Source organism: Salvelinus fontinalis, chromosome 29 (assembly GCF_029448725.1).
Source record: "Salvelinus fontinalis isolate EN_2023a chromosome 29, ASM2944872v1, whole genome shotgun sequence".
NCBI lineage: Eukaryota > Metazoa > Chordata > Actinopteri > Salmoniformes > Salmonidae > Salvelinus > Salvelinus fontinalis.
In genome coordinates this window covers 28,614,892-28,628,283 of record NC_074693.1, presented here as the reverse complement: position 1 = coordinate 28,628,283, position 13,392 = coordinate 28,614,892, and the positions used below count along the sequence as shown (strand labels likewise).

Below are 13,392 nucleotides of genomic sequence, written 5' to 3'. Positions count from 1 at the left end.
CACATATCTCTATCTCTTCCATCTCACCCCACCTCTCTCTCTCTCTCCCCATCTCACCCCACCTCTATCTCTCTCCCATCTCACCCCATCTCTCTCTCTCTCTCTCTCTCTCTCTCTCTCTCTCTCTCTCTCTCACACACACACACATCTCACCCAATCTCTCTCCCCCATCTCACCACATATCTCTCTCTCTCCCATCTCACCCCACCTCTCTCCCCCATCTCACCCCACCTCTATCGCTCTCCCATCTCACCCCATCTCTATCTCTCTCCCATCTCACCCCACCTCTATCTCTCTCCCATCTCACCCAATCTCTCTCTCTCTCCCCCATCTCACCCCACCTCTCTCTCTCTTTCTCTCCCCATCTCACCCCACCTTTAACTCTCTCCCATCTCACCTCATCTCTCTCTTTCTCTATCCCTCTCCCATATCACCCCATCTCTCTCTCTCTCTCTCATCTCACCCCACCTCTCTCTCTCTCCCATCTCACCCCATCTCTCTCTCTCTCTTTCTCTCCCATCTAACCCCATCTCTCTCTCTCCCATCTCACCCCACCCTATCTTTCTCTCTCTCTCTCCCCCCCATTTCACTCCACCTCTCTCTCTCTCCCATCTCACCCCATCTCTCTCTCTCTTTCTCTCCCATCTAACCCCATCTCTCTCTCCCATCTCCCCCCCAGCTGATATCATCTCCACTGTAGAGTTCAACCACACTGGAGAGCTCCTGGCCACGGGGGACAAGGGGGGGCGTGTGGTCATCTTCCAGAGGGAACCTGAGGTACATGCACACACACCAGCCACAGACCTGGCACTGTGTTTGTTCATTACATAGATGTTCAGGTTTAGGGTCAATTTCACATGATTACTTACAAAACTGTCTTCTCTGGCTCTCATTCATATGTGTGCATATATATATACACACACACACAGTGTAAGACAGAGCCATTCTCCCAGGGGGAGTATAATGTCTACAACACCTTCCAGAGTCATGAGCCGGAGTTTGACTACCTGAAGAGTCTGGAGATTGAGGAGAAGATCAACAAGATACGATGGCTGCCTCAGCAGAACGCCTCTCACTTCCTCCTCTCCACCAATGGTGAGGGATTGCTGCCTTTGCACCAGGGAGTTATTACCCTACCATTAACACTTGTCCTGCCTGTCAGTCAGTTAAGATGGTTTGAGACATATGACAGGGGAATTATCCTGTCTGTGTAATAAGACTGTTTGAAGTGGATGATTGGAGTATTGTGCCGTCCGTCTATCAGATAAGACCGTTAAGTTGTGGAAGGTGAGTGAGCGGGACAAGAGGCCTGAAGGCTATAACCTGAAGGATGAGGAGGGCAGGATGAAGAACCTCTCCACTGTCACCTCACTACAGGTACACAGCTCCTCTTCCTCAACCATCTTTCTCCTCCTCTCCTTCTTCTGTCTCATCTGTCTATCTACTGTATCTATCCATCTCTCCTTAAATGTATCATGTCACTCTGGACTACTGTCTGTCTGTCTGTTTTTCTTTCTGTGTGTCTCTGTCTCTGTGTCTCTCTGTGCACACACACACATTCGCACACATGCACGTGTTCCAGATCAGACAGCATAAGTAGGTCAGTGGTGCAGATGTGTTTGCATTTATAAAAGTGGGTCATTGGCACAAGGTGTGTGTAGGACTATTGCTTCTGTCCCTCTCCTTGTCCCAATCTGCGCTTGAACCAGGGACCCTCTGAACACATCAACAGCTGCCTCCCAGCACACCACCTACTGCTCCACAAAAGCCGCTGCCCTTGAAGGGAGTAGGGGGGGGTACCTTTACTGAGCCATAGCAAAGGAAATGACTACTTCAAGATCTCAGAGCGAGTGACGTCACCGATTGAAACGCTACGTGTGCGTGTGGTGCGCGTGCGTGCGTGTGTGCGTGTGCGTGTGCGTGTGCGCGTGCGTGCGTGTGCGTGCGTGTGTATGCGTGCGTGTGTGTGTGCGTGCGCGTGCGTGTGTGCGTGCGTGTGTGCGTGCGTGTGTGCGTGTGCGTGTGTGCGTGTGTGTGCGTGTGCGTGCGTGTGTGTGTGCGTGCTTGGCGACAACATACTGCCAGCTGTTCTGTTTTTTGGGGGGACTGTGGTCTCTGCGTTGGTGAAAACACAGCAATACTCCTCTTTAGTGGTTGACATTATTTGTTGCACTCTTTTCATATCATCATCACTGTGCCCTAAAGCACAGACAGAAGAAGATTTTGAACAATGTCACATGACCAATAGATACAGAAAAAATCAATTAGTGAGAAACCTAGCTTTTCTCTGCCTTAATTTCCACAAGCGATAATATCCCAGTATTACAGGCATTCCTAATGGGTATATCTCAGTGATTTCTCTGTGCTCTCTGTAAAGATACATTCAATTTGAATCTCCCATTTTGGCCAAAATGAAATAAAACAATTTATTTTTGACTTATTCTGTGAATGTGGACTCTATCATTTGATCTCATCATTGTGGGTCTACTCACCACATGACACATGTATCTGTGTTTCAGGCTGTATCCTCTGATAGGGATCATTAACTAGATTCAGCCACAGGAGGATGTCACGCCCTGACCATAGAGAGCCCTTGTTTCTCTATGGTGTAGGAGGTCAGGGCGTGACTAGGGGGTATTCTGGTTTATAATTTCTATGTTGTGTTCTAGTTTATGTTTTCTATGTTGGTGTTTTTGTGTGATTCCCAATTAGAGGCAGCTGGTAATCATATTAAAGTAGATATTTTTTCCCACCTGTGTTTGTGGGATATTGTTTTGTGTTTGTGCATGTGCACCACATAGTCACGTTTAGTTGTTCGTTTATTGATACATTTTGTTTTGTTTAAGTTTCTCTTTGAATTAAATATGCTGCGCCTTGGTCCCGTTCTTACGGCAGCCGTGACAGAGGATTTTTTCTTGACGCGGAACATACTGTAATTACAAATATTTGTAGACTGAAAATTGACCGCAAGCAGCCCAAACAGATATCACATTTGACTTAAACATGCGTGAAAATACTTGGGAATAGATTTCCAAAATTAAAATCACTTGGAGCTGACATGCTGGTGTTTTTATAGTATTTTATGGCCAAGAATGGAAAATAAAAAGTATTTATTTAAAAAAATCTTCGGGGGACCAAATGAAAACATCTACGGGCCACATTCGGTACGCGGGCCGCCAGTTGGGGAACCCTGGTGTGTTGTGTGTTCTGACTGTGTGTACTCTGTCTAGGTGCCGGTGTTGAAGCCCATGGATCTGATGGTGGAGGTGAGTCCTCGGCGTGTCTTTGCCAACGCCCACACCTACCATGTCAACTCCATCTCTGTCAACTCCGATCACGAGACCTACATGTCAGCTGACGACCTGAGGATCAACCTCTGGCACCTGGGCATCACCAACCGCAGCTTCAGTATCCTTTAGATCAGACAATGGGTCAATACACACACTCTTCTATGAGACACTGTTCATTCACACACACACACACACACACACACACACACACACACACACACACACACACACACACACACACACACACACACACACACACACACACACACACACACACACACACACACACACACACACACACACACACACACACACACACAGTGATGTGGGTGAGGGGAATCATTCCTGAGGAGTGAAAATGCAGTTACATCTATAAATATTTCTCTCCTTTTGTGGCATGTAACGCAGCTAAATAGAACACACACACTCCTCACCCCAGACAGGATTTGCGTGTTACAATTAATCTGAAGTTGGGATTATCCTCCCACTACAACTAGCACCCCTTAAAGGTATGTGTATAATACTATATGTAATAATGTCAGTGTGTTTTGGTGTATCATTCTGAATATGCTATGTTTGTAATCACCCTCGTACGCAATCAAATGTGTGTATGCTGTTATATAGACAGGATGTTGTAGTCCTGAACCCGCGCCCCAGACATCGTGGACATCAAGCCAGTGAACATGGAGGATCTGACAGAGGTGATAACAGCAGCAGAGTTCCATCCTCACCACTGTAACCTGTTGGTCTATAGCAGCAGTAAAGGAACTCTACGGCTCTGTGACATGAGAGAGGCCGCACTGTGTGACAAACACTCCAAACGTGAGTACACACACACACAGACATGCAGACGGACACAGCCTACAGTCAGACACACACTTACATTACAGATACACAGATAATGTACATCATGCACCCACCCACCCACCCACCCACCCACCCACCCACCCACCCACCCACCCACCCACCCACCCACCCACCCACCCACCCACACACACACACACACACACACACACACACACACACACACACACACACACACACCCACTCTCTCTCTCACCCTGTCTCCTCCCCCAGTGTTTGAGGAGCCGGAAGACCCCAGTAACCGCTCCTTCTTCTCGGAGATCATCTCGTCTGTGTCGGACGTCAAGTTCAGCCACAGCGGGCGCTACCTGCTGACCAGAGACTACCTCACCGCCAAGGTGTGGGACCTCAACATGGAGAACAAGCCCCTGGAGATATACCAGGTCAGGAGTCCAATATCACTATTAACACAGAGACACAGACAGTATGTAATATCACTATTAACACAGAGACACAGACAGTATGTAATATCACTATTAACACAGAGACACAGACAGTATGTAATATCACTATTAACACAGAGACACAGACAGTATGTAATATCACTATTAACACAGAGACACAGACAGTATGTAATATCACTATTAACACAGAGACACAGACAGTATGTAATATCACTATTAACACAGAGACACAGACAGTATGTAATATCACTATTAACACAGACACAGACAGTATGTAATATCACTATTAACACAGAGACACAGACAGTATGTAACATCACTATTAACACAGAGACACAGACAGTTTGTAACATCACTATTAATACAGAGACACAGACAGTATGTAACATCACTATTAACACAGAGACACAGACAGTTTGTAACATCACTATTAACACAGAGACACAGACAGTATGTAACATCACTATTAACACAGAGACATGTGGGGATACCTTACTGAGCCACTACACTGGGAGAGTAGGGGGGATACCTTACTGAGCCACTACACTGGGAGAGTAGGGAGGATACCTTACTGAGCCACTACACTGGGAGAGTAGGGGATGATACCTTAATGAGCCACTACACTGGGAGAGTAGGGGAGGATACCTTACTGAGCCACTACACTGGGAGAGTAGGGGGGATACCTTACTGAGCAACTACACTGGGAGAGTAGGGGATGATACCTTACTGAGCCACTACACTGGGAGAGTAGGGGATGATACCTTAATGAGCCACTACACTGGGAGAGTAGGGGATGATACCTTAATGAGCCACTACACTGGGAGAGTAGGGGGGGATACCTTACTGAGCCACTACACTGGGAGAGTAGGGGGATACCTTACTGAGCCACTACACTGGGAGAGTAGGGGGAATACCTTACTGAGCCACTACACTGGGAGAGTAGGGGGGATACCTTACTGAGCCACTACACTGGGAGAGTAGGGGATGATACCTTAATGAGCCACTACACTGGGAGAGTAGGGGAAATACCTTACTGAGCCACTACACTGGGAGAGTAGGGGAGGATACCTTAATGAGCCACTACACTGGGAGAGTAGGGGATGCTACCTTAATGAGCCACTACACTGGGAGAGTAGGAGGGATACCTTACTGAGCCACTACACTGGGAGAGTAGGGGGATACCTTACTGAGCCACTACACTGGGAGAGTAGGTGATGCTACCTTAATGAGCTACTACACTGGGAGAGTAGGGGGATACCTTACTGAGCCACTACACTGGGAGAGTAGGGGGGATACCTTAATGAGCCACTACACTGGGAGAGTAGGGGGGATACCTTACTGAGCCACTACACTGGGAGAGTAGGGGATGATACCTTAATGAGCCACTACACTGGGAGAGTAGGGGGGCTACCTTAATGAGCCACTACACTGGTAGAGTAGGAGGGATACCTTACTGAGCCACTACACTGGGAGAGTAGGGGGATACCTTACTGAGCCACTACACTGGGAGAGTAGGGGATGCTACCTTAATGAGCCACTACACTGGGAGAGTAGGGGGGATACCTTAATGAGCCACTACACTGGGAGAGTAGGGGATGATACCTTAATGAGCCACTACACTGGGAGAGTAAGGGGGATACCTTACTGAGCCACTACACTGGGAGAGTAGGGGATGATACCTTAATGAGCCACTACACTGGGAGAGTAGGGGGGATACCTTACTGAGCCACTACACTGGGAGAGTAGGGGGAATACCTTACTGAGCCACTACACTGGGAGAGTAGGGGATGATACCTTAATGAGCCACTACACTGGGAGCGTAGGGGGATACCTTACTGAGCCACTACACTGGGAGAGTGGTGGGATACCTTACTGAGCCACTACACTGGGAGAGTAGGGGATGCTACCTTAATGAGCCACTACACTGGGAGAGTAGGGGGATACCTTACTGAGCCACTACACTGGGAGAGTAGGGGGGATACCTTAATGAGCCACTACACTGGGAGAGTAGGGGGGATACCTTAATGAGCCACTACACTGGGAGAGTAGGGGATACCTTAATAAGCCACTACACTGGGAAAGTAGGGGGATACCTTAATGAGCCACTACACTGGGAGAGTAGGGGGGATACCTTACTGAGCCACTACACTGGGAGAGTAGGGGATGATACCTTAATGAGCCACTACACTGGGAGAGTAGGGGGATACCTTACTGAGCCACTACACTGGGAGAGTAGGGGGGATATCTTAATGAGCCACTACACTGGGAGAGTAGGGGGGATACCTTAATGAGCCACTACACTGGGAGAGTAGGGGATACCTTAATAAGCCACTACACTGGGAAAGTAGGGGGATACCTTAATGAGCCACTACACTGGGAGAGTAGGGGGGATACCTTACTGAGCCACTACACTGGGAGAGTAGGGGATGATACCTCAATGAGCCACTACACTGGGAGATTAGGGGATGCTACCTTAATGAGCCACTACACTGGTAGAGTAGGAGGGATACCTTACTGAGCCACTACACTGGGAGAGTAGGGGGATACCTTACTGAGCCACTACACTGGGAGAGTAGGGGATGCTACCTTAATGAGCCACTACACTGGGAGAGTAGGGGGATACCTTACTGAGCCACTACACTGGGAGAGTAGGGGGGATACCTTAATGAGCCACTACACTGGGAGAGTAGGGGGGATACCTTACTGAGCCACTACACTGGTAGAGTAGGGGATGATACCTTAATGAGCCACTACACTGGGAGAGTAGGGGATGCTACCTTAATGAGCCACTACACTGGTAGAGTAGGAGGGATACCTTACTGAGCCACTACACTGGGAGAGTAGGGGGATACCTTACTGAGCCACTACACTGGGAGAGTAGGGGATGCTACCTTAATGAGCCACTACACTGGGAGAGTAGGGGGGATACCTTAATGAGCCACTACACTGGGAGAGTAGGGGATGATACCTTAATGAGCCACTACACTGGGAGAGTAAGGGGGATACCTTACTGAGCCACTACACTGGGAGAGTAGGGGATGATACCTTAATGAGCCACTACACTGGGAGAGTAGGGGGGATACCTTACTGAGCCACTACACTGGGAGAGTAGGGGGAATACCTTACTGAGCCACTACACTGGGAGAGTAGGGGATGATACCGTAATGAGCCACTACACTGGGAGAGTAGGGGGGATACCTTACTGAGCCACTACACTGGGAGAGTAGGGGGGATACCTTACTGAGCCACTACACTGGGAGAGTAGGGGGGATACCTTACTGAGCCACTACACTGGGAGAGTAGGGGGAATACCTTACTGAGCCACTACACTGGGAGAGTAGGGGATGATACCGTAATGAGCCACTACACTGGGAGAGTAGGGGGGATACCTTACTGAGCCACTACACTGGGAGAGTAGGGGGGATACCTTACTGAGCCACTACACTGGGAGAGTAGGGGGAATACCTTACTGAGCCACTACACTGGGAGAGTAGGGGGAATACCTTACTGAGCCACTACACTGGGAGAGTAGGGGATGATACCTTAATGAGCCACTACACTGGGAGAGTAGGGGGGATACCTTACTGAGCCACTACACTGGGAGAGTAGGGGGGATACCTTACTGAGCCACTACACTGGGAGAGTAGGGGGGATACCTTACTGAGCCACTACACTGGGAGAGTAGGGGGTGATACCTTAATGAGCCACTACACTGGGAGAGTAGGGGGGATACCTTACTGAGCCACTACACTGGGAGAGTAGGGGGAATACCTTACTGAGCCACTACACTGGGAGAGTAGGGGATGATACCTTAATGAGCCACTACACTGGGAGCGTAGGGGGATACCTTACTGAGCCACTACACTGGGAGAGTGGTGGGATACCTTACTGAGCCACTACACTGGGAGAGTAGGGGGATACCTTACTGAGCCACTACACTGGGAGAGTAGGGGGGATACCTTAATGAGCCACTACACTGGGAGAGTAGGGGGGATACCTTAATGAGCCACTACACTGGGAGAGTAGGGGATACCTTAATAAGCCACTACACTGGGAAAGTAGGGGGATACCTTAATGAGCCACTACACTGGGAGAGTAGGGGGGATACCTTACTGAGCCACTACACTGGGAGAGTAGGGGATGATACCTTAATGAGCCACTACACTGGGAGAGTAGGGGGATACCTTACTGAGCCACTACACTGGGAGAGTAGGGGGGATACCTTAATGAGCCACTACACTGGGAGAGTAGGGGGGATACCTTAATGAGCCACTACACTGGGAGAGTAGGGGGGATACCTTAATGAGCCACTACACTGGGAGAGTAGGGGATACCTTAATAAGCCACTACACTGGGAAAGTAGGGGGATACCTTAATGAGCCACTACACTGGGAGAGTAGGGGGGATACCTTACTGAGCCACTACACTGGGAGAGTAGGGGATGATACCTTAATGAGCCACTACACTGGGAGATTAGGGGATGCTACCTTAATGAGCCACTACACTGGTAGAGTAGGAGGGATACCTTACTGAGCCACTACACTGGGAGAGTAGGGGGATACCTTACTGAGCCACTACACTGGGAGAGTAGGGGATGCTACCTTAATGAGCCACTACACTGGGAGAGTAGGGGGATACCTTACTGAGCCACTACACTGGGAGAGTAGGGGGGATACCTTAATGAGCCACTACACTGGGAGAGTAGGGGGGATACCTTACTGAGCCACTACACTGGTAGAGTAGGGGATGATACCTTAATGAGCCACTACACTGGGAGAGTAGGGGATGCTACCTTAATGAGCCACTACACTGGTAGAGTAGGAGGGATACCTTACTGAGCCACTACACTGGGAGAGTAGGGGGATACCTTACTGAGCCACTACACTGGGAGAGTAGGGGATGCTACCTTAATGAGCCACTACACTGGGAGAGTAGGGGGGATACCTTAATGAGCCACTACACTGGGAGAGTAGGGGATGATACCTTAATGAGCCACTACACTGGGAGAGTAAGGGGGATACCTTACTGAGCCACTACACTGGGAGAGTAGGGGATGATACCTTAATGAGCCACTACACTGGGAGAGTAGGGGGGATACCTTACTGAGCCACTACACTGGGAGAGTAGGGGGAATACCTTACTGAGCCACTACACTGGGAGAGTAGGGGATGATACCGTAATGAGCCACTACACTGGGAGAGTAGGGGGGATACCTTACTGAGCCACTACACTGGGAGAGTAGGGGGGATACCTTACTGAGCCACTACACTGGGAGAGTAGGGGGAATACCTTACTGAGCCACTACACTGGGAGAGTAGGGGGAATACCTTACTGAGCCACTACACTGGGAGAGTAGGGGATGATACCTTAATGAGCCACTACACTGGGAGAGTAGGGGGGATACCTTACTGAGCCACTACACTGGGAGAGTAGGGGGGATACCTTACTGAGCCACTACACTGGGAGAGTAGGGGGAATACCTTACTGAGCCACTACACTGGGAGAGTAGGGGATGATACCTTAATGAGCCACTACACTGGGAGAGTAGGGGGGATACCTTACTGAGCCACTACACTGGGAGAGTAGGGAGGATACCTTACTGAGCCACTACACTGGGAGAGTAGGGGAGGATACCTTACTGAGCCACTACACTGGGAGAGTAGGGGGGATACCTTACTGAGCCACTATACTGGAAGAGTAGGGGGGATACCTTACTGAGGCCTATCTACATCTGCATTGCAGCAAGGAGACTGAGCGAAGGTGGGGGGATGGGAGAATGTAAGAACTGTAAAACTCTTCTGATTTGGCCGTATTAACTGAAGTCTTTCCTTTATTGAGGAGAGGACGAGGGGGAGAACAGGTTAACACTGAAGTAAAAAAGGAAAGATGTGAGGGTGCAAGTGTTAAGGGAGGGAGGGGTGGGTTGTGAGGGGAGAGAACAGGCAATGTTTTCTTCAACACATTTTCATTGGTCAGCGAGAACGTTATGGAAGCAAACATACCAATATGTTTTGATTTACAACCATACCACAAACTCAGTTTGACCGTAGATTGACCGCTGGACTTAGACATCACCACGCAGACAAAATGCTGATACAAGCAGGTCCAACAAATCAATAGGGAAGTGTGTGTGTGCATGCGCCTGCGCGTGCGCCTGCCTGGCTCTGTCCTAAATGGATTAGATTAGAATGTGGTTCTGTAGCTCTCCTAAAATATATTAGGTACTCACAGCTGTCTATGTGAGTACTGTGCTGTGGATTCTCTTTAGAGCTGTCCCTGTCCCTGTTGCACACTGTGTCCTGACTGTGTGTGTGTGTGTGTTGGCTGTGAACAGTGTGTTGATTAAATCTCTGTGTGTGATCCTGCAGGTGCATGACTACCTCCGCAGCAAGCTTTGCTCCCTGTACGAGAACGACTGCATCTTCGACAAGTTTGAGTGTGCCTGGAACGGCTCAGACAGGTAGACGAAGTGTGTGTGTGTGTGTGAGTGTGAGTGTGAGAGTGAGAGTGTGAGTGTGAGTGTGTGAGTGAGTGAGAGAGAGTTTGTGAGTGGCTCTTCTAATCCCTTGTTCGTTGCTCTGGGAATGAATGTCTGTGCTCATGGCGTTATTCAGCACAAGGGCAGAATTGGACATTGTCAAGGACCTAGGCACATTGAGTTCCTGTCTCCTCTCAACTCTTCTCTTTCTCCCTCCATCCCCCTCTCCCAGTGTGATCATGACTGGGGCCTACAACAATTTCTTCCGGATGTTTGACCGGAACACCAACCGTGACGTGACCCTGGAGGCGTCCAGGGAGAGCAGTAAGCCCCGGGCCGTGCTCAAGCCTCGGCGCGTCTGCCAGGGCGGGAAACGACGCAAGGATGACATCAGCGTGGACAGCCTGGACTTCACCAAGAAGATCCTGCACACGGCCTGGCACCCCACGGAGAACATCATCGCCATCGCTGCCACTAACAACCTGTACATCTTCCAGGACAAACTCAACCAGGAGATGCATGGCTGAGAGAGAGAGAGCAGGAGGCTGGAGACACACACACTGATGCACACATTCATTCAGACAGTAAGGCAAGCAAGAACATGTAACATATGCACACACACACACACACACACTCTCTCTAGTTGACAGGGAGATGCTGTAAAGACACACACTCCACAGTTCTCAGTGGATGGACCGGTCCACCTTGGACCAGACAGGGGGAGCTGGATAACCCAATAAGAATGATGCTGGATTATGGTTTATGGAATTCTAAATCATGGTGTTGACTGTTGACTTCTGGATTGTGACTGATCTGATGGTGTTTGTTTTGCTATTGGTCATTTTTGCATTCTGAGGGGTTTGACCTCTTGACAGGAGGAGCTTTCACATGTCTGTCTTTTTCTGATCATCTGCCTCTTCCTCTTCTTCCCCTTCCTCCTCCCTCTGTTTCTGTACATGTCTGTGCTCAGTCCTCTCCTACAGTCTGGATTGATTCTTGACTTTGGTGTAAAAAACCCATTGTGGTTCCTGGTGGTAACTAGTGGAAATGTTTGGGGAATGTTTGAAGTCTAATTATAGTTATTTTGTTAAATCATGTTACATTTTTTAATTATCATTAATGATGATGGTAAAAGTGATGACAATGACAGTTAATGGTACACAAGACATTAGTCAGTAGGACATTGGGTTCCACAAGGCTGTCTGTCACACCTAGGTGACATTTCATCCTGATGTTTCAGTTGATTGTGAAAACTGCTGGGGAACTTGGCTGTGTCGTGCAACTTTGCAATGAAACACAAGGAATGAAGCAAAAATCAAGTCCAACAATCAAGCAAAAAATATGCTGCATGATGGATTTTTTTTTGTTTATATAAATTTACTGGCTGCCTTTCTAACCATAAACAGGCTGTAAAAAGGCTTCTGGAGCTCTGCCTCTACACAGCACTAGTTACCATAGACAACAACAAAGAGCTCTCCTTTTGTTTGTGTTTACCAGACACAAAAAGCATGTTTACCAGTGTTCAGTTTTACGGTGTACATATGAAATGAAGCCCAAATAATACATAGGTTTTACATGAAGATACTGAACCAGAGGTATGGGGAATGTTATCAACGTTGTAATCTAAACGGTTAAAGGAATGTTTTATTAACGTTGTAATCTAAACTTTTAAAGGAATGTTTTATTAACGTTGTAATCTAAACCTTTAAAGGACTGTTTTATCAGGGTTGTAATCTAAACCTTTAGAGGAATGTTTAATCAACGTTGTAATCTAAACCTTTAAAGGGCCTGAATGGTATCTGCTGTATATTCAACTCTTTTTGACATTTCTAGGTTTGTTGTTTCGGATCAAGAACCAAGAGTGCAGAGCCAATCATCTCTGACGATGGTGTTCATGGCAACAAGAGAGAGATTATTAAACTCTTCCCTCCAGCCTTTCAACAAATTCAGATTTTTTTTGAGAACAGTTATTGTTAATTTATATATATTTTTAACATCTGTCACTTGTGTTTGATTTCATGTCTTGCTGCCCTGGCATTGATTCACATATTTTGTGTTCATGTATTTTCAACGGGAAAAAGATCTCATGAACAATTACGAATATGTTAATGTTTTTTTTTTCCCAGAATAAAGATTTCAACAATATGGCATCCTATGGGTTAGGGTTAGGCTGTGGTGTCTATTAAACTTCTGTAGCTGTTAAATCAATTCCAATATGATCACTATTCAATCAGTTAACATTGATGTTTAGTGAGTGCTATTCATTTATTATTTGCTGTTTGTGTACTTTATAGAAGTGTAGCTGCAAAATGAGTCTTCATATGGATCAATACATTTGAACTAAAACAGTCCCGGG

At 47.9% G+C, this 13,392-nt stretch overlaps 1 protein-coding gene across 2 annotated transcripts in view; it reads left to right on the top strand.

Moving 5' to 3' along the window:
* LOC129827778 (serine/threonine-protein phosphatase 2A 55 kDa regulatory subunit B beta isoform-like) overlaps positions 1-13,191 on the top strand; it is a 167,125-nt gene extending 153,934 nt beyond the window's left edge. The window contains exons 3-10 of one of the 2 annotated variants that reach the window (XM_055888954.1): positions 680-777; positions 984-1,095; positions 1,265-1,377; positions 3,231-3,408; positions 3,948-4,112; positions 4,368-4,537; positions 10,927-11,018; positions 11,269-13,191. In XM_055888954.1, the coding sequence (XP_055744929.1) occupies positions 680-777; positions 984-1,095; positions 1,265-1,377; positions 3,231-3,408; positions 3,948-4,112; positions 4,368-4,537; positions 10,927-11,018; positions 11,269-11,563 (1,223 nt within the window). In that variant the 3' untranslated portion in view covers positions 11,564-13,191. Of the gene's footprint in view, positions 1-679; positions 778-929; positions 1,096-1,264; positions 1,378-3,230; positions 3,409-3,947; positions 4,113-4,367; positions 4,538-10,926; positions 11,019-11,268 lie in introns of both variants that reach the window. The other variant, XM_055888953.1, reaches the window with a different exon arrangement.
* Positions 13,192-13,392: the final 201 nt, after the last annotated feature.